The 20,674-nt window shown below is 56.4% G+C and overlaps 2 protein-coding genes and 1 long non-coding RNA gene across 3 annotated transcripts in view; 2 read left to right on the top strand and 1 right to left on the bottom strand.

The window, feature by feature from the left end:
• The window catches only part of PLEKHM1 (pleckstrin homology and RUN domain containing M1), a 40,896-nt gene extending 35,553 nt beyond the window's left edge, over positions 1-5,343 (top strand). The window contains 3 exon segments of the mRNA XM_077853605.1: positions 1,455-1,518; positions 2,039-2,196; positions 3,011-5,343. Of these exon segments, the coding sequence (XP_077709731.1) occupies positions 1,455-1,518; positions 2,039-2,196; positions 3,011-3,122 (334 nt within the window). The 3' untranslated portion in view covers positions 3,123-5,343.
• LOC144286753 (uncharacterized) lies at positions 2,834-9,480 on the bottom strand. The gene is made up of 3 exons (XR_013354705.1): positions 8,929-9,480; positions 7,598-8,577; positions 2,834-3,265 (listed from the first exon to the last, which is right to left on the bottom strand). It is a non-coding gene; the product is annotated as an uncharacterized LOC144286753 (long non-coding RNA).
• Positions 6,661-20,674, top strand: part of ARHGAP27 (Rho GTPase activating protein 27) — a 31,301-nt gene continuing 17,287 nt past the window's right edge. The window contains 2 exon segments of the mRNA XM_077853606.1: positions 6,661-6,866; positions 9,264-9,947. Coding sequence (XP_077709732.1) covers positions 9,282-9,947 — 666 coding nt within the window. The 5' untranslated portion in view covers positions 6,661-6,866; positions 9,264-9,281.

The following is a 20,674-nucleotide window of genomic DNA, read 5'->3' as shown; positions in this document are numbered from 1 at the left end:
GACTCTCCATCCAGATCAGCCCCACCCTTCCTGCCAGTTCAGGGACGGCCTGTGCGCCCCCCGCCCCCTGCGTTTTCCTGGTGATAAATGGCGGCTTCCTGTTCCCAGAAAGCTGGAAGTTTACTGGGGAAACCAGAATGGTGAACCGAGCAGTAGTGTCCTCACCTTTCGTGGCATAGCGTGGCCTGCCGGGCTATTTGGTGGGACTTGTCACCCTGCTCCAGGTTTCTCCAGATCACATCTGAGGCCATAGGGTGGAGCATGGCCAAGCCCCCATCCCAGATGCTCCTGGGGCAGGTTTGCAGCTGCCTTAGGCTTGGAGCATTCTCCCCAACCCCAGCCCCCACACAGGCACACATAGCAAGGCCAGGCAGGTGGTGTCCCAGGGGGATTTCTGCAGCCATTTACTCTCTATCCCTGAGGATGGAACCCCTCAGATCTCTGCCACTACTGAGGTTGAAAGTAGAGCCACCCTCATCGTGTCTCCCCCATGCCCCACCCCACTGTGAAATGGGATCTGCCTTCCTTAGACCACATCGCCATGACTCTCACATAGCACTGAAACTGGATGCTTGACTGTGTCCCTCCGCTTGCCCAGGGGCTATAGGGGGGCAGAGGCTGCCTCCTATGCATTTCTGTCCCACTGTCCCTAGTATGGAATGGTGGCAGTAATGACAACAGCTAACACCTTCAGGCATTCACTGGGATGGATAAGGGTGCAGGCTCCAGAGGCTGACTTCTGCATTCAGGTCTCCAGCTCTCCTGTCGAGGTGGGGATTATAAGAGTACCAACCTCACAGGACAGTGCAATGAGTTAATGGATATAAACCTCTAAGCCCAGTTCCCAGTATAAATGTTGGCTCTGGTCATCCTCCTCCTCATTATAATTTTTTTAAAGACGTTCTATGTTTTATAACCTTTAAATTTTTTTGGAATATTCTTCAGCTCTATTGAGGCATAACTGATAAAATTATAACATGTTGAAAGTGGATATCATGATAATTTGGTGTATGTATATACATTGTGAGACGGTTCCTCCCATCTGGTTTATTCACACATCCATCACCTCACTACTTAGGTGTAGATTTTTGGTGAGAGCATTTAAGTTCTACTCTCAGCAAATTTCAGTTATACGATACAGTGTTATCAACTCTAGCTGATAATCATTCGTTGTTTACTGTGTGCTGGGCACTATGCCAAATGCTTTAAATAAATTATTTAATCCTCAAAGAGCTCTATTTCTCAGGTGAGGAAGCTTGAGTTGTAGAGATGTTGAGTAATTTGCCCTGGGTCACCTGGAAGACCAGATCCCCAACCCGGGCGCCCGACCGCGCTCTTAGGCACCGCCCTGGCCAGGCATTCATACCCAGTGAGCAGCTGAAGGAATGAAAACAAACACAGGTTGCCCCGGATCGGGAAACCCTTATAAGGGGCCTCTTCTGTTTTGTTTGAAGGCTCAACCACAGGAATTACCTCTTGGAGTCTCCCCACAAGTACAGTGTTGCCGACCTCCAGCAGGTGAGAATGCCTTTCTCTACCCCCAGAGGGGCCTCATTCCTGGAGACATCAGACGGGAGGGGTGGCTGCAGCTTTTCAGCACCTCAGACTATGTGTCTGGCTGTCCCAGGATTCCTGGGCGGTGACTGAGCGCCAGCCCCCTGCAGTTAGCAGGCAGTCCAGCAAAGCCTGGGGAACAGGAGCGCCTTGGCCCCTTCCCTGCCTCTGGCCTCGTCCCCAGCTAGAGGGCAGCAGGAAGAGAGGCCCCAGGCCTGAAAGTTGAGGACATTCCTTCCTTCAGGGAGGGCACTGTGGATTTGGGTCTCATCCTTAAGCCAGTTACCCCCAGTGACCTCCATGTGGGGGAGCTGTACACCTGCATTGTTCAGCCTGGACCGGGGAGGGGGGGTTCTTGCCCAAGTGGGAAGATACTCTTTGGGAATAGGAGTTCTTGAGGCAAGGTGGAGCCACATTTTATAGATGGCCTCAGCCTCAGCACAGCTACCCGAAAGGCCTGTCGGCCTGCACTTGCCCTCCACAGATCGCGGACGGAGTGTATGAAGGGTTCCTCAACACCCTGATTGGATTTGCCTCCCAGCACGTCTACCACTGTGACCTGTGCACCCAGCGTGGCTTCATCTGCCAGATCTGCCATCACCACGACATCATCTTCCCCTTCGAGTTTGACACCACAGTCAGGTATGCGGGACACCCAGCCTGCCACCCCACCCCTATCCACAGCTGGCCCCAGCTATCCAGGAAGGCAGGCCCAGTGCCATTGTGCAGAAATACAGAGACACCCTGTCTGTGCCGGTACCGATGCCCTGAGCAGTCACGGAGGCTCCGGTCCAGCTCAGAGAGCCCTCCAAAGGCCCCTGCCTAGATCAAGGAAGCTGTCTGTCTCCCTAGAGAGGAGGTGGCTTGCTGCCTCTTTGAGCGGGGGCCTCAGTTTTGTCATCTACAAACAGGGTGAGGAGGGACTGAATGAGTTACTGCCCCGGAGCATTGGCACAGGCCAGACACAAAGTGGGCACCCTGTGGGTGGTACCTGCCTGCCTCTCTCCTGCAGTAATGATGGATCTTACCCGATTATCACTCATTATCAGAAGCCTCTAAATGGAAAAATTCATCCACCAAACCTCCATTCCAGCCCGTGTGGGAGGGGAAAACTGAGCAGGTGGGAGCATTCATTCATGTTCAGTAGGTGTCTCATGGCCTAGATTCAGCCCCTAGGCTGAGTTTTTTAAATGGCAGAGGGTTTTCAACATAGGCAAGAAGTCATGTCATGAGTCTCAAGCAGCATCTTAAAAAGTGAATTTGAGCAGAGAGTGTCAGCAGTGCCTGTGGTGTGAAGGAGGGTAAGCATTGTCGCGAGGTTTTATTTGACCATGCAGGGGCAGCGCACAGGTGCCTTGGGTGGCGGGAGCCGCTCAGCCTCCCCGCGGGTTCTGGTCAGGAAGGCTGGCCAGCCCCCCGGCCCATGGCACAGGCGGTGCTTGCTGCTATCCCCCAGGTGTGGCGAGTGCAAGACCGTCTTCCACCAGAGCTGCCAGGCCGTGGTGAAGAAGGGCTGCCCCCGCTGTGCCCGCCGGCGCAAGTACCAAGAACAGAGCACTCTCACCTAAGTCAGCGAGCTGTCCCCACCAAGGCTGCGGGGTGGCAGCTCGGCTCACCCATCTCAGCTGGGTTTGGCGTCAGTCCGGATCCTCTCAAGGTGTCACAGCTGTCTCCCCTGTCACGAAGACTCCGATGTGACCAGAGCACGAGCCTACCAGAGGAAGCCCTCGATGATGTCACCCAGTCCCTCTACCACCTGTCTGCTCCCGGACATGGGGACATCATCAGATGCCCCCATTCCAGGGGATGCAGGGAGGGGGAACTTTGCACTAATCAGGCCCCAGCTCACCTCACAGACATGGCACATCCATCAGGGCTGTTCAAACACTGTGGAAACAAGACTTGGGCGCATTCTCAATTCCACATTCCTGATTAAAAGGTCTAGTTTTTTAAGGCAGGTTTTTTTTTCCCCTTCATATTTCAACGGAAAATATTTTTTTATTCTTGACCCTACACAAGTCACCCAAGAAATCCAGGCCTTCTCATGCTGAGCAAATGTGTGGGAACACTTGGCCCGCAGGCAGGCGGGCGGCTGGACAGGCAGGCCACTGCTGGGCCAGAGCCTGCCAGCTGGACTGGGTGCCTTTCCTTCTCCTACACCGGGCGCTCACTGCCCACAGCTCAAGTATGACGTGCCAAACTGCCCGGGGGCTGGTGGGATGGGTCTCGATGACCGTCCTCTCCCTCTCCCTCTGTTTGCCCTGCCCTGTCCACCTCACCTGGAAGCCCCATCCCCTTTCTCCATGTCAGAGCCCCCCAGCTCTCGTGTAGCTAGGGATCTTGGTCCCTGAGGGAGAAGGGAGGGACTTGGAACCCGCACTGTCAGCACTTTGAGCCTTTCTTGGCTCAGGGCAGGGTGGTCATCTTGCCTACCCCTTAGCCCCTCGCCATCCCATCCTACCACAGACCCGCAGCCAGATGGGCCGGGGGCGGCTGCAGACATACTCTCGCCCTGTTCCCCCACCGCATGACTGAGCCCTGTGGGAACAGAGGCAGGCTGGGCCCACAGAGAGGGCAACAAGCCCAGGCCAGCGGCCAGCCTCGGGCATCGGGACTGCCAGGCCCCGCACTGTGGAGTGGTGACCCCATCCTTCCACAAAGAGTGCCGGCCCTGCTGCAGAGACGCACAGGGACACGTGGGAGCAGCCACCTGTTGGAAGGACACTGAGCCTCAGTTTACAAAGCCATGAATTCACAAAGCTTTGCTGGACTGGCCCAGGAGGGGCCCTACCAGAGACCGGAAAATGTCATTGGAGCATGATTGCCTTTTCAAGGGGGTCTTGGGGTAGAGCAGGAGCCTGCCATTGTTTTCAAAGTGACCTTTAGACCCTGGGGTTTGGGGGTTGATTTCTCTGCTGCCTTATCCCATCTTTCCTGGACCCACAGCCCCCACCCCCACCCTGCAGCCCTGGGTCCTCTGGCCATCCTCTCTGCTCTCAGCTTGAATTGGGGGCCTCAGGTGGAGATTGCCTGTCACTGTAAAGAGCTGAATCTACTCCCACCTCTCCCTGGGGGTGATTCGGCTGCTGAGTCACCTGCCCAGCCCTGTGAAGCTGGATAAATTGTGCAATAGAACAGAGGAGGTGGTGGGGGGTGGGGGTGCCTGTAACAGGGGGCTGCCCCACAACTTCTCTGTCCCCGGCACGGAAGATGGTGCACACCTAGGCCCAGCATGCCAAAGCCTCCTAAATGGGAAAGTGGGTCCTTATCCCCATCCTGCACCCCCATAGCCGGCATTAATGCTCCCCCACAGACCCAGCCTAAGCAGAGCTGCAGGTGCCCCAGGTCCCCAAGTGGACAGGGGCTGGCCTGGGGTGGGCAGTGCTGCCCAGGCCCAGCCCTGGCTCCTCAGGCCCGTGAGTATGTTATGTGCACCAGAAGGTGCCCTAGGAGGCAGCAGGAGTGAGGCCCTAGGGAGCTTGCTTAGGTTGGGTATCCACCCCGCCGCCGCCCTCCCAGGGACTAGTAGCATTAGAACTGACCCTCTCCCCAGCACCAGAAAGCTGCTAATCAAATGAGTTGACTTTTACCCTCTCACCTCCAATGGAAAGCTGATGTGAACCTCAGTGGTGCCCACACTATTTTTAAAATGCCATTTTATGCAATAAACTGTTTCTAGCGGGGGGGGGGGGGGGGACGCTGGCCCTGAACAGCGCTTTGCAATGTATGGAAGGAACTGCTACCGTGTGCATTTTGGGTGATTTTGCAGTAAAGACCTGATCTTTTTCACCTGTGATCTTGCTTCTGAATCCTGATGCTGCCACTGGCTGGGGGAGGCCACCAGCCATCCTGTGGTTGGATGCCCCCCCCTCATTAGCTGGGGAGGCCTGGAGAGGGAGGGTTGGTAGTAAACATTTGCAAGCAAGGGGCGCGGGCACGCAGGGGAGAAGAGGTGCCACTAGGAGTCCTGGCCAGGGAGCCAGGGGGAGATTTCGGGGCCTTGCTGGAGGTCTCCTCACGTACACTCATGCATAACAGATGAAGCTGCTGCCTGAAATCCCACCAGAGTGGCACCTTCCCTGTGCCTGTCAAAGCACAGAGCCCTGACACTGGAACATGAAGAATGTTGGGACTATTTCCTACTGGGTTTTCCAAGGCAAGAGGGGGGCTTAGAAAAGGCTGAGCAGCACCAGAATCAGGGATCCCAGTGGCCTAGACTTGGCCACTACCTTCCTCTAAGTGCCAGGAGAAGCCCACCACTGCCCGTGGTGAGGCCAGAAGAAGGAAACAGACTAGTTCCAGGGAAGGCAGATTGTGGGAAAATGTGATTGAAACACTCTGCTCTGTCTGCAGTTCCTTGTCCTTGAAGATGCCTTTTGGCCCTGGGGGAGCACCTTCTGCACATCCCCTGAGCCCCAGCTTCCCTCAGGGGCCTCAAGTCTCTCCAGGTCAGTAGGAAGTGGGCTCTGAGAAGACAAAAGGAACTGGGTTTGAGGCCTAGGGACAGGGAGGCCAGGGCCAGGCGACCTGGGTGCCTCATCCTCAGCAAGGTGCCTCTGAGGACATTCCTTTCTCCCTTCCCCCTCCTGCCTGAAGGAGAATGGGGGGTTGGAGACAACCCAACACCAGAGAGGACAGCTCATCTTCTAATAAAAATAATGTTCATAATAACAAATGTGTGCTCCTATAATAATGTGATACTATACTGTGCTTAGTGCATCTCATTCAATCTCGCCAACTACCCTGGGAAGTAGGTGTCACTGTCCCCAGTTTACAGGAGAGAAAATTTCAAGTGCTAGGAGTCCAGCTCCAGCAGGCTGCTCTGGGCTTACCCTACAGACTGGAGGGTGGCCCTCTTCCAGAGGAGGATCCAGGCAGCAGGGGGACGGAATCAAACAGTGGGAGGGAAATCTGGCCAGAAGTAGTCGAGGAGGCTGCCCCCCCACGCCCCCCCCCAAGCCCCCACCTCACACCACCATCCTCGCCCTCCTGCTTACACCTCCGGGAGACAGCCAGGTGTGGCCCAGGAAGGGCGGGGGGGGGGGGGGGGGGGGGCGGCGGGGGGAGGGGGGAGCGGTGGCGTCTGCGCTCCCTGGGCCCAGAGGGGACAGGAAGCGGGACACCGGGGATTGTCTCTAGCAGCCACAGCCCAGCCTCGGCCCGGGAGGAAGTTCTGCCCGGCGCTCTCCGCTGGTGCCTCCCTCGCTGTATTGTTGAGCAGGAAACCGGGCTGCGCGGGAGCTGGGCGGTGGAGGAGGGAGCGCGGACGCCGAAACCACGCGCCCTGCCGGGGACGAGTGGAGGCGAAGCCAGTGAGCGGACACCCCGGGGGGCCGGGGCCGGGCCGGGCGGGGGGCGCTGAGCCGGGGGCCGGTGGGGGTGCGGTGCTGCAGGTGGCGGGTTCTCTCTCGCCGGCTCCCCTTCCCGGGGCGCTGGGGCCGGAGCTGCGGGACCCGCGAGCAGGGCCGCGCGGCTCGGATCCCCCCGCGAGGAGCGGAGATGAAAAAGGCTGCCCTCCGTCCGGGGACAGGACGGGCCCAGGTGCAGGCCCCCCGCGCCGACCCAGGCGTTGGCGCCGCTGTGGCTCTCGTCCCCAGGCCAGTGGACCCAAAGCAGCTCCTGGGGACGGATCAGTCCTGGAGTTTCAGGGAACCTCCGCTCTCCCCTGAGTTGGGGAAGGAGCCGAGTCCGGGTCCCCTCCCCACCCAGCCCGAGACCCCCGCTCTGGTGGGCATCCCTGCCTTGGGACCCCCGCCCTGAGTCTTTCCAGGCCCGGCCAAGCTGTGTGGGGAAAGGGCCTGGGGAGGGCGGAGGTGGGCCCGAAGCGAGTAGTGCCAGCAATCGGGCTGGAGAGGGCTCGCGGTTGGCAGTTGGTGATTCAGGGTGCAAATGGCCTCACCCGTAAGGGGACGCCTGGAGACGACGATCCGGGGTGGAGCAGCCCCGGAGCAGCGCACCCAGGGGACACAGAGGCTGGAGGCCAACAAATCCCGCGGGGGGTGGGGGGGCGTTGGTGGAGGGCGCAGGGTGGGAGTCTACCCACCTTGGGCTCTGCTTGCCAGCAGGCAGCACACCACACCTTCAGTCGCAGCCCTGCCAGCTGCCGCCCCTCCCTCCTGCCTTCTCTTGCCCTGGGCCCGCTCCCAATGTCTCCACTGGCCCAGACACTCCTTCAGGCTCCTCCTCGCCCCTCCCAGAATTGGGGGCAGCCCTCCGGAGCCTCCCTCTGCCTCTTTGCTCCCCTTGGCAGCTCCTGCTCCCCGAGGTTTCCCGACCCAGCCCTCAGAAGCCCCGCCCAACGAGATGGGGGCCTAACCTGCATCGTTTGCTGGCTGGAAGGTCTATCTAGCCCATGGGCCCGCAGAGACCTGCCCTGCCAAGGTGAGCGAGTGCCAGGGGTCCAGGAGAAGGTGACGAGAAGGGGTATCCTCCCAGGGTTTGTTGCCTTTGCTCCAGGCAGCTTACTGACTGCGCCTCCAGGGCCCACTGTGCACCCCTTTCCCCATCGAGGAGAGCTTAAGAAAGTGGGGAAGGGGCACTAGGAGCCCCTACCCGGACCCCTGCCGGCCAGACCCTGTTCCTTGGGTTCCTCAGCCTCAGCAAGCCACAGGGGCTCCTACCTGCTGCCCCCGGGGAGACCCAGTTGGGCAGGAGATGTGGTCAGTGTAAAGATCGGGAGGGAGCAGCCACGCAAGAAGTCACTCATTCATCTTGTTGATGGTGAGACCTGGGCAGCTTTACAGTTAGGCTCTGACCAAGGCTGCCCCACCCAGAGCCAAGCTAAGCTGGCATGCAGAGGGGTGGGTTGGGGCCATCACTCCAGGACAGCTTTGGGGAGGACACCGCCTGGGTAGTGCATTCTCTAGGGGCCGCTCTGCTCTCGTGGGGCAACGTGGAGATCACAGGGCAGGTGGGCAGGCCCTCCAGCCTCTCTCGGGAGGTTGGAGGTGGGATCTGCAGTCGGGGGCGGTGCGGGCCGCTCTGGGCGGGCCAGGCTCCGAGTTCACGTTCCCCGCAGAGCCGCTGGGGAAGAAAAGAGAAACCAAGAGAACCGGTTCCCCGGCCTTGGCAGTCCTGGTGCCTCATGCCAAGGCCCTTGGTCTACGCGAAGCGGGGACACTCCCGGGGTAGAGCGGCGCCGGGGCAGCTCCTAGAGCCCCGCGCCTCAACTCTGACCCCGAGGGCCCGGGCGGGGGGCGCAGGATCCTGGAGGGAAGAGGCTCTGTGGACCCGGATTTCCTGAGGGCTGGTGGCGTCGGGGCGGGGGCGGGGGCGGGGGCGGGCGGGCGCGGAAGGAATGAGCTCTTTTTCCCACTTCACAGACAGGGAAACTGAGGTTCAGGCAACTTTTTGGCAAGTGTGGTGTCGACTTACCGCCGCCAGTCAACCCCATCTCTTTGAGTCAAGGCTTCCTTGGCTGCAAAGTTGGACCAGTATTACCCACAACCTCCCCACCGGGGGATTGAATGCAGGCTCAAATCTTATCAGCAATGCCACAGAATCAGCGTTGGCATAATTACATCAGCGACTGTGGGCATGGGAACCTTCGAGATTATTTTATCCGAGTGCCCCGTTTTGGAGATACCAAGGCCCTAAGGCACAGGAGGAACGCGGCTTCGGGACTCAACCAAGTCTCTTGTCCCCCTAGCGCGGCGCGCCTCCCGGCTGGGTGGCCCTGACCTCCGCGCCCCTCCTCCTCGTGCCCACAGGGAGACTCCGCGGCCGCGATGGCGATGGCGGCGGACGTCGAGGGGGACGTGTACGTGCTGGTGGAGCATCCCTTCGAGTACCCCGGCAAGGACGGGCGGCGCGTCGCCATCCAGCCCAACGAGCGCTACCGGCTGCTGCGCCGGAGCACGGAGCACTGGGGGCACGTCCGGCGCGAGCCCGGCGGCCGCCCCTTCTACCTGCCGGCGCAGTACGTGCGCGAGCTGCCGGCGCTCGGGGACCCCGCCGCCTCCTCGCCGCCGCCCGCGCTCCGCCCGGGCCCCGCAGCCCCCGAACCGCTCGCCTACGACTACCGCTTCGTGAGCGCGCCGGCGCCCGCGGGCCCCGACGGCACGGCCGCCAAGCCCCGGGGCCGCGTGAGCTCCCTGTGCGGCCCCGCGCGGCGCGGCGCCTCGACCCAGCACGGCAGCCCCGGGCCCGGCCTGCCCACCTGCCTGTACACGCGGCCCGCGGCGCCCGTGCGGCCCGCGCAGTCCCTGGACGACCTGGCGCGCGCCGCCGTCGCGCCCCCTGCCGGCCTCCTGGGAAGCGCGGGCAGCTTCAAGGCCTGCAGCGTGGCGGGCTCCTGGGTGTGCCCGCGCCCCCTGGCGCGCAGCGACTCGGGGAACGTCTACGAGGCCATCCTGGACGAGCGCGGCCCGGCGCGGGACGAGCGCCCGCAGCAGGTATGGGGCGCCCGGGAGCGAGGAGGCGGGCGGGGGGCTGCGCCCGGGCTCCAGGAGCCCCGCTCCGCTTAGCGTCCGCCGGCTCTGGACGGGCTGCCTCACGCGGAGCCCCACGTTCCTCAACCACGAAACGAGAGGGGTGCAGGCTCCCAATCACATCTGCAATTCCGAAATGCCAAAGCTCCCCGAAGCGCGAGTGTTTTCCGTAACTCAGTTGGTGACAAAGTTGGACTTGAGCCCGGGTGAAGCCGTTGGTGGTCTTTATTTATTTATTACACTTCGTTTTCCTGCAGAAATGCAGATGACCTGGAGTACGGTGTGCCGCCCACCCCGTGCTGGCAGGTGCGCGCCACCTCACCTGCCTGACAGCCGCACCATTCCGAGAGGCGTCGGGATCCTGGGCCTGCAGGATCTCTCCGCCTCCCCTGTCTCATAGACGCTTGGGGATCAGATGAGATAATGGATGTGAAAGTCAGGGATCTGCTTCCCGTTTTGGCTTCTTCCAACATTTCAGTCATTTCAGTTCCCCTCTAAACACACACACGCACGCACGCACACGCACGCACACCAATTTTTTGTTTCAGGAAGAGGTCTGGTTACAGCGAGGGTTTTTTGTTGTTGTTGTTGTTTGTTTTGTTTTGTTTTCTTTCGTTTCGTTTCGAATCCGGTTGTGTTGATTTGGGCAACCGAAAATAGAGCACGGTTTTAAAACGCTCTTACATCCCCAGAATCCTTTCCATGGCCCTGACATCTTGAGCTTTAGGAACTTGCGGCAGGGGAAGGGGGGTGTGGAGACGTGGAGGGAGGATGCACAAACATCTTTTTGACATCTGCCACCAGCTGGGTAATTATGGGAGATTCACTTCCTCTCTCAGGGTCTCAGTTTGTCCCTTGGCCCAAAGACGGGTGGAAAGGGTGAATGGATGACCCCCCAACCTTGTGTCTCTGGTTTCTTTCTTTGTCCTTGATGTACTTGATGTCAGCGTGGTTGCCTGGCACATGCCAGGACTGAGTCTGGGATGCCCCGCGGAAGGAGGCACCGTCCCGCTCGGGGACTTCCTGGGTCTTCCCACCACCAGGTCTGGTTACAGTGCAAAGAGCTCAGGATTTGAAGCTAGAGAGACTCGAATTTGACCCTGCTGGGTGACCTGCCAGCTGCTGAGGAATCCCTTAATTGCCCCAGCCCCAGTGTCCTCCTGTGTAAAGGATTAGCGTTGTGAGCCTTCGACGAGGTGAGGCGTGGAAGCGCTTGGCACGTAGCAGGCGCCGCACGGAGGCAGACCCGGGTCGCATTTAGCATCCCCTTCGGCGCCGCCTTCGCTTTGATTTCTGCAAGGAGCAGCCCGCCCCCCTCTGGCCATGGCGGGGAACAGCATTCTGCGGGTGAGGACGCGGACCCAGATTCCGCCCGGAAGGAACGGGGGCGGGGGCCAGGGGGATCTTGCGCCCGGCGTCCCTGGGGGCCAGGTGGCCAGCTTCTCCGGGGCAGATGGCTGGATGCCAGCGCTCCTTACCCTGGCGCCCCTCCGTTCCCAGGCAGGCCGTCGGAGGCGCATTCCGGGGCCTTTCCATATTCTCTTTCTCCTTCTTCAGCAGCAGTTACCGGGGAGTGAGGGGGTGGGGACACACGTGATGGCGGGGTGGTGCTCGCGCCGGGAGGAACCGGGCGTCCGCGGAGAGACCTGGGTATTGGTCGAGACGCTCAGCCTGCTCCCCCTTCTGGCCCTAATTCCCCGTGCGATCTCAACAAGAGGCTTGGTATCTCTGTTCCTGTTTCCCCTGTGACCCTGCTTTATTCCAGTGTCATGTGTGGGTCTCCCTGACCCCCTGTCCCCTACAAACTCCAGGGGTGGGGAGTTGGTTCTCTCCTGGGAAGGATCCCCAGTCTGCTCTTAGTTATTGAAGGCAGCCTTCTTTTTTTTTAAGATTGATTATTTATTTATTTATTTATTTATTTATTTATTTATTTATTTATTCACGAGAGACAGAGAGAGAGGCAGAGACCCAGGCAGAGGGAGAAGCAGGCTCCAGGCAGGGAGCCCGATGCAGGACTGGATCCAGGAACTCCAGGATCATGACCTGGGCAGAAGGCAGGTGCTCAACCGCTGAGCCACCCAGGGGACCCGAAGGCAGAATTTAGAGAAGGGAATTTCCTGAAAGGTGAGCCTCCCTGTTTCCTTCTTAGAGGAGGCAGGAGAGGCAGCACCTACCCTTCCCCTTCATTCACTCCTTGACTAAGCATGAACTGGCCTCCCACCTGCCTGCCAAGCATCTGATGAGGCACAGCGCCAGCCCTGGAGAGCTACCATCTGAGTCAGGAGCCTGGCAAGAGGGCAGATGCCTCAGACCAGCGTGGCACAGGCCATCTGGGATAGAAGGACACCCAGCGTGCCGTGGTGCCGAGGCATGGGTGCAGGTGTGAGATGTGGCACCCTTGAGGCCTTGCAGCTCCACTCCCATCCTGTACTGCTGGGGCTCTTGTGGGGAATGGGCAGTGCCTGGCCAGGCAGGGCCTCATGGACTCTCACCAGCAATGTGGACTTAATCCTGCAGCTGCTGGAAGATTCTCAGCAGAGAAGAGAGGGGGTTCAGAAAAGACCCCCGTGGCTGGGACTTTGAGAATAGCAGAGGACAGACCTCCATGGTCTCCCAGGCACACAGTGATGACAGGAGATTTGGGAAGTCGATTCCCTGGAATCTAGTGTCCGACGGGCTGAGGAAGGTGGGAGAGAAGTCGGAATGAGTCGCAGTCTCCCAGTCGCACACCCCGCAGACAGTGGTCTGTTTATTCGGTGGCGCCAGGTCCAGACAGCAGCTGGAGAGGGGGCCTGCTGCCCAGCAGAAGGCCTGCAGCATGTGGCCTGCAGCATGTGGACCGGGGGCGGGCAGAGTGCGTGGACGTGGGGCCGGGAACACCTGAGACAGTCAGGCCCCACCACATTCGGGTAATAGACAAAGGGAGGGAAGAGAAGCCCCAGAGGAAGGAATAGGCAACAAGGAGGAAGAACAGGAGAGTGCCTGTCCAGACACCGAGAAACGTCCAGAAGAAAGGAGAAGTGAGATAAAGGCCATTAAACATGTATCAGAAACGGTGACTGCGAGGTCAGCAGCCACCTTATCAGGAGCTGGTCAAGGGGTTACTGAGGGCTCAAGGCAGGGGCCAGAGAGATGAGGTAAGGACACCGGCTGAGCGTAGACAACTCAGGAGCTTGGCAGGGAAGGGAGAGATGCTTTGTGGCCAGAGGCAGGTGGAGGTCAAGGGGGGAGGCTCCCCAAATCTAAGCGAACAGTCAGGAGCCAGAAGAGTGGGAGGCTGAGGATGGTGAAGAGGTGGTTGGGGAGATGGGACGCAGGGAGAGAGGCCAACAGGGTGGGGGTGGGGTGCCCCGGGCAGAGAGGGAGGGACCCATTTCCTCTGAGGCGAGGGGCAATGATCTGAGGGTGGAGGTGACATAGGATCAGGGTTGGGTCATTGGGGATAGTCGACCAGTGGACAAGGGGAGAGGGTGGCACGGGGGGAGGAATCAGCAGAGGCAGGGACCCACCCCAGAGGAGAGAAGCCTCTGCACTGTGTGGCATTTTATAGCCTCGTCATTCACCTTCCACTCAACTAACATGTAATGAGCACCTGCTGTGTGCTGGTCAAAGTGCTGGACCCTGGGGACGCAAAGCATGTTACACCTGACACGATCCTGTCCCAAAGGGGCTCGTGGTCCCATGGGCTTTCACTCAAAGGTTCATCCCCGCAGCAGCTCGGAAGGCAGTCTCAGCTGGGTGGCCACAGCCTTGGCCAGCCTGTTCCCCTCAGCAGGGACAGGACAATCGGAAGGCAAACAAGTATTCACTTTCCAAGCACCCTGCGTGTCCCCAGCGGTGGGCACCGGCCACAGGGAAGGAGGCAGGAATTCCCAGCCCTCGTCCACCAGCCAGCACCCAGCTACCCAGGGCGCAGTGGGAGAAGCTGTCCCAGGAGAGGGCAGAGGCACACCTTCTGGAGCACTCTGCCCCCACCCCCTCTAAGGGAGGAGGAGGGGCCTCTGAGACTCCTCCCCCGTGGTTGCGGTGGAGTGGGGGAGGGGGACCTGCTGACTTGGGGATTTCAGGGTGTGGTCACCATCCCCACCCCAGGGCCTCTGAGGTGGAAAGGCCCAGGCCGGCCCTTTGGACGGGAGCCCGCCCCTGCTGCCCAGACATTGGCCACAGGGAGGAAAGAGGTGCAGCCAGAGGCCTCGGCAGCCTCCTATGCAGCCAGCCCAGCCCTACTCACCTGAGTAGGCAGCCGGACTAGAAGGAGCCTCTGGGGCCCTGGTTCCCTGTCCTGTGCTGAGAACTGTGAGTGACCCCTCAACTCCCAATGGGGCCCGGGGAAGGCGGGGTCGTGCCCTGGCAGCTCTCCCACCCTCTCTCCTCCTTCCCTGACCTCCACCTGGTCTTTTCCTGCACTCATGCTGAAACTCCCCTGCCAGGTGCCTGGCGGGCAGGCACCTCACCCTCCTCTCTGGATCCCAGGCCTGGCACCCACCCCTTGGGACAGACTCCAAGAGCCGCCCTAGGCAGCGGTGATTAAGGCAAAGGAACTGGCCTTAGGGATCCCTCCACCTGAATCCCCCTTTGGGACCAGCCAGGGGGCCCTCTAGGAGGAGCAGGGGAGCTGAGGCCAAGGAGGGGGGGCAGTGAGCGCCCTTGTCTGTATGCCCTCCTCCCAGCAACTGTCTTACCTCCCCCCACCCACCCTTGGAGAACAGCAGCCCTGGGCTGGCCCGGCTGGTTTCTTCACACCTGGCTTGACCTTTCCCTCCCCATGACTCACCTGCAGCCCCAGGCTGACCCTAGAGCCCCACTGCCCAGCCTAAGGTCTGACCCATGAAAGAGCAGCTTCTTGGGTAGCCCCCTCCCAACCCAGCCCACATTCCTGGCCACCAGTAGTCCTCCCCATCCACAGCTCCCAGGGCAGAAAGGAGCAACCTCCCAGGCCCCTGGCAGCCCCCATGGCTCTGTGGAGTCCCCTGGGTGATCTCCCCAGAACCTGAGCCTTATGATTCACCTCTCAGTCCCCAGCCCCCCTGAGACGGGTCCACCTGCCTCCCCACTTCCTTCCTGAGCGCCAGGGGCCGGCTTCTCACTCAATCTGTTGTCTCTGCCTTTCCTGGAGCTGTCTGTGTCCAGTAGTGGGGAGGGCCAGGCCCAGCTGATGCAAACATGGTCAGGGTTCCAGACTAGAAGGTCAGGGTACAGTTGAGGTTGATTGGCGTTGAGGGAAATGGTGCTGCCAGGGACTGGGTCTGAGGGACATAGGGGTCCTTGCTCAAGTGCAGGAGGCTCTCTTGCCAAATTGAGGAAGGATTGTGGTGTTGAGGGGACTTCCAGAGCAGCTGCTTAGGCACAGCAGAGCCTGCAGGACCCTTCTGCCTAGCCCAGGCTCTGGGCTCCTATGGGTCCTCCGAGTGGAGGTCCACCGTGAGGCATTGGGTGAGCAGGGCAGGGGTCCCTCTCAGGGCTTCCATGTCTGTCCTGGGGGCTGAGCCAACTTGGCCTAGGAGAGGAAGCCAGAGGAACCAAGAAAGGTGCCAGAGGGGGGCCTTCCTGCCTCTGCTGCACGAAACTGGAGTGCTCCTGGAATCTTCTCAACTTGTAAATTACTATCCCCCCCCCCCCATAAAAATAGCTTAAGGAGGGGCTCTGGGGAGGCTCCCTAGGTTAAGCATCTGCCTTTGGCTCAGATCAGGATCCTAGTATAGGATAGAGAACTCTACCTCTGCCCCTATCCCCACTCGTGCTCTATCTCTCTGTCTCAAATAAATAAATAAAATCTTTTTTTTTTTTAAATAGCTTAACGCCATTGCAAATATTTGGCGAATATGTGCAATCTCACTCTAATGACTATTAGAGGGAATCCCTGGGTGGCTCAGCGCTTTAGCGCCTGCCTTCCGCCTAGGGCGTGATCCTGGAGTCCTGGGATCAAGTCCCAGGTCAGGCTCCCTGCATGGAGCCTGCTTCTCCCTCTGCCTGTGTCTCTGCCTCTCTCTCTCTCTCTTTGTCTATCATGAATAAATAAATAAAATCTTTTTTAAAATAATAATGACTATTAGCATTTTGGCTTCTTTTCATCCATTCTGCTTTACTCTGTGTGGGAGAGTTTTTACAGACCCCGGGGCATCCCGGTACACTGACAATGGCACTGCGATTTTTCACCTACTGTGTCATGGATTCAGTACATGGCAGGTGCCACTGAGAAACAAGGCATGGTCCCTGCCATCAGGTAGTTTTCTGTCCCAGAAGAGAGATGGGCTAGCAGACCCACAGGTAGGATCTGGTGTGGCAGGGGTGCCTGCAGGATGCCGTGGGAGTGCGCTGGAGGAGCTGTCCCCAGAGTCCCCAGAATCCCGCCAGTCGCTAGAGAGAAACTTAGGATTGCCTCCTGGCCAAGGAAGGGGAACAGCAGCTGAATCCGAGAGGTTCCTACCATTCAGCCTCCTCCCTGAAACCCTCTGGACCTACCTGGTGCTTTGTTAGGGGCAGACTTTTTTTCTCATCAACGGTAGTTTGGTCTTTTCAGGTTTTCCACTCCTTCTTGTTCACTTTGGCCATTTTGCCTTTTTCCTAGGAAAGTATTCATTTTTCCTAGATTTGCAAAATCTCCATTTTTAAATTTCTCTATGGATTCCTTTGTGACCGAAGAAATAAATGGTTTTTCTAAGTTTTTCATAGTGGAAAAATCGTATATTTTCCATCTAAGGGACATAAGGTCTGGTATATATCAAGCCAAGCTGATTGATTACGTTATTGAAACCTGTGTTTCCTTTGTAGACTTCGTTTTGTTTTTGTCTTTTACTCCAGTTCCAATAGAGGTTTATTACATCTCTCGCTCAGATTTTCTTTGTAAAGATCTTGTACTTTTAGCAGGTTTTGCTTTTTTTTTTTTTTAAGGTTTTATTTATTTGTTCATGAGAGACTCAGAGAGAGGCAGAGACACAGGCAGAGGGAGAAGCAGGCTCCCTGCGGGGAGGACTCAATCCCTCAATCCCAGGACCCCGGGATCACGTCACGGGATCACACCCTGAGCCAAGGCAGATGCTCAACCACTGAGCCACCCAGGCATCTCAGGTTTTGCTTTTTATATTTAACTACAACTTTGTTGGCAGTGCACACAGATTTTGACTGTCCTGGCATCACAGAGTGTGCCTTTGTATCATCCCCTGGTGTCCCTCTTTACCCGGTGGGTGGTTTCAACCTGAATCACCATCTTGCTGTTACAAGCAGGGCCACTCTTTCTATTTTATTGGGTTTTATTTTTTGCACTTGCTGGTATCTCTCAGTATCCTTCTATATTCAACATTATCATGATTTTACGTCTATTTCATATATATATCTCCTACCACTGAATTTGGAAACCCAAACTGACAGTCTTTTTGTTGGGATAATGCACTCTTTTCAGAATCTTTAACAGGTTTCCTTTTCCCCCTTCTATCAGGTTGCTCCTGATTGTCCTGTTCCTCTGCTGTCCTGCTACCCCTTGCATTTCATTCGTGGCTTCTGCTTTTCCCCGCGGCTCCTGATCAAACATCCCCTCTAGGATGTGCAGAAGGGAGGGATGCTTTTTCTCAACACTCCTCCTCCTGGAACTCATAAAACCCCGTCAGTCTCCGGATAGCCGTGGGTCTTTTTTCAGCTTAGAGAAATCTCTTTGTTGCATGAGTATTGGGGTCTTTGCCTTTTTCTTTCATTTGCACGTTAGCTCTCTTGACTGGCGTCTCCAGCTTTGTAGCTTTGCCCCCTCTATGTCTTGCCTCTGCGTACATCAGTTCTGAGATATTTCTCCTGCTTTCTCTTCCAGGCCACAAATTTGAGTCTGGAAAGGGACTGTCCTCACCTTCAATGAGTAGTACATGATATATTTTAAATTCTAAAGTAGTAGTCTTTTTTTTTTCTTTAGTGTCTTACTTGAATCTCCTGAAGATTTCCCTTTTGTTGTTGTTCCAGTAGTCACTGTGTTTTCCAGCCCTTCTATCTTGCTAATAGCAAGATTTTTTTTTAAATTAGATAATGTACTTTCACGGTTTTTAAAAATCAAAGCAATAGGGTGCCTGGGTGGCTCAGTGGTTGAGCGCCTGCCTTTGGCTCAGGTAGTGATCCTGGGATCCTGGGATACAGTCCCACATCAGGCTCCTCGAAGGAAGCCTGCTTCTCCCTCTGCCTGTGTCTCTTCCTCTCTGTGTGTGTCTCTCATGAATACATAAATGACATCTTTTTTTCAGATTTTATTTATGTATTCATGAGAGACACACAGAAAGAGAGGCAGAGACACAGGCAGAGGGAGAAGCAGACTCCATGCAGGGAGCTCGAAGTGGGACTCGATCTTGGGTCTCCAGGATCACACCCTGGGCTGAAGGCGGCGCTAAATCGCTGAGCCACCCGGGCTGCCCTGAAATCTTTAAAACATAAAATAAAAATAAAAGCAATATTAAAAAGTATATAGTAAAAATTCCCCCCCACACACCTGCTTCTGTGCCCTGTTCTCTCCATCAACTCATAAGTCACCACTTTCATTAATTCTTTCTCGATTCTGCCAGAGTTTCTTTATGCAAACACAAACCTATATGAAAACACATTTGATTACTTGCTTTTCTGTCTCTCTTCCGTAAAGGTAACATGCAGTACACACAACACCACATCTTGCTTCTTCTTTGCCTTTTTGATTTAACAATATATCTTGGAGTCTGTGCAGAGAGAGTATCAGTCTCCTTCCTTAGAGCTACATGGTTTTCACTGTACGGATGTATCAGAAATTCTTCAACTGGTCCGCTGGTGATGGGCCCTTGAATCGTTTCCCATCTCTTGCTATTATGCACAATCCTGTAATAGATAATCTTTCACCCCACGTGCAGATAAATCAAGGATAAATCCCAGAAGTAGGATTGCTGGGTGGAAGGATAAACGATGGATATTTGTTAAATTTTGCCAAATTGCTGTCCCTTTCCTGGGGGCTTATACCAATTTACATTCCCACCAACACAAATGTGAGTGTCTGATCCCCCACAGCCTTGCCAACCAGGTGTCAACAAGATGTCGTTTCCTGCTGATCCAATAGTAAAATATATGATCTTAGGATAGCTTGAATTTGCATTTCTCTTTTCAGTGAGAGTGAGCATCTTCTCATAGATTTAAGGACTGTTTGTTTTCCTTTTTCTGTTAACAACCTGTTCAGAGCCAGTGCTCATTTTTCCATTGACTTATTGGTCTTTTACTTATTGGTTATTAGGAGGTTTTGCCATACGAAGGAAAACAGCCCTCTATCTCTTACAGGAGTTGTCATGTAAGTTTCTCTTCTGACTTTGCTAATGTTATTTTCTGGCCACGCAAATGACTTAAGATGCATTTACTTGGTCAAATGTATGGCTTTTAGAGTTTGAGTCTCTGCTTTTTTGTTTGTTTGGTTTGGTTTGGTTTTAAGATTTTATTTATTTATTCATGAGAAACACACAGAGAGAGGCAAAGACAGGCAGAGGGAGAAGCAGGCTCCCTGCAGGGAGAGCCCAATACAGGACTCAGTCCCAGGACCCCGGGATCACTGCCTGAGCCAAAGGCAGATGCGCAACCACTGAGCCACCCAGGTGCCCTTCTGCCTTTTTTATTTTTAATATACAATTTTGCTTATGTTTTTCTCTTTAAGTATTTTTATGGTTTCGCTTTTTATGTCTGAATCTTTGATCTATTTGGGGGTATATCCGAGTGGACAGAGTAAGATGTCAACCCACCTTTAATTATTTTTCTGGATGGCCATCCACCTATCCTGCCACCTTTTACTGACAAACTCCTCTTCCTACCCGGATTGGTGATTGGTCTTTAGCACGTCCTGACCCTGCTGTATTAGGGTCTTGCAGCCCAGGTAGATTTGGTTGTTCTCTTTGCTCCACCTCTCTCCAGCCACTGTCCTGTCAGAGGAGTGGGGTTTATGTGTCTTTTCTCACTGGGGCTGGGATGAGCTGTTGAAGTGTCCCCACTAGGCGCGGCCCTAGAGCAGAGGAATGGTGGTCTCTGCCAGTGGGCCAGCCGGGCTTGGCAGCCTCTTCTAAGACACCATCAAGAATTCTCCCTGCCTGCTGCCTCCTCGGCATCCCCAGCCTGTTGGGCAGAGAGTGCTGAGCCCACCTGTTTGACTCCCTGTCAGCTCCTAGGGGTCACCCTGCTTTCCCCCTAGGGTCCTATGGTGGCCTGGTCTGCCCCGGGGTCTCCTGGGTTCCAGCTTCTATCTCAGGCCCTCTACTCCGGCCAGCCAGCCCTGCCCAGGAGCTGGCACAGCCCCTTCCTTGAGGGTAGCGTCCAGGAGAAGAGAAGAAGCAGGACATGTTTAAGCTGCCATGTTTCCAGAATTCCTAGAGCCAGAGCTGCGTCATAAAGGAGAGAAATTACTACCAGGGGTAGGGGAGAGCTGGAAGGGCCTGTCTTTCTGGATAAGAAACAGTGAACACCTTGGAGTAGTAACACTGAGAATCCAGAAGAGTAAACAAGTTTAAGGGAGGTTTTCTCCCCTTTTTATTATGAAAAATTTTTTAAAGATTTTATAATTTATTCATGAGAGACACACAGAGAGAGGCAGAGGGAGAAGCAAGCTCCCTATAGGGAGCCTGATGCGGGACTCGATCCCAGGACCCCAGGATCATGACCTGAGCCAAAGGCAGGTACTCAACCACTGAACCACCCAGGTGTCCCTATTATGAAGATTTTCA

The sequence above is a fragment of the Canis aureus genome, chromosome 16 (genome assembly GCF_053574225.1).
Source record: "Canis aureus isolate CA01 chromosome 16, VMU_Caureus_v.1.0, whole genome shotgun sequence".
NCBI classification, from domain to species: Eukaryota; Metazoa; Chordata; class Mammalia; order Carnivora; family Canidae; genus Canis; species Canis aureus.
This window is presented reverse-complemented; position numbering and strand designations above follow the sequence as displayed.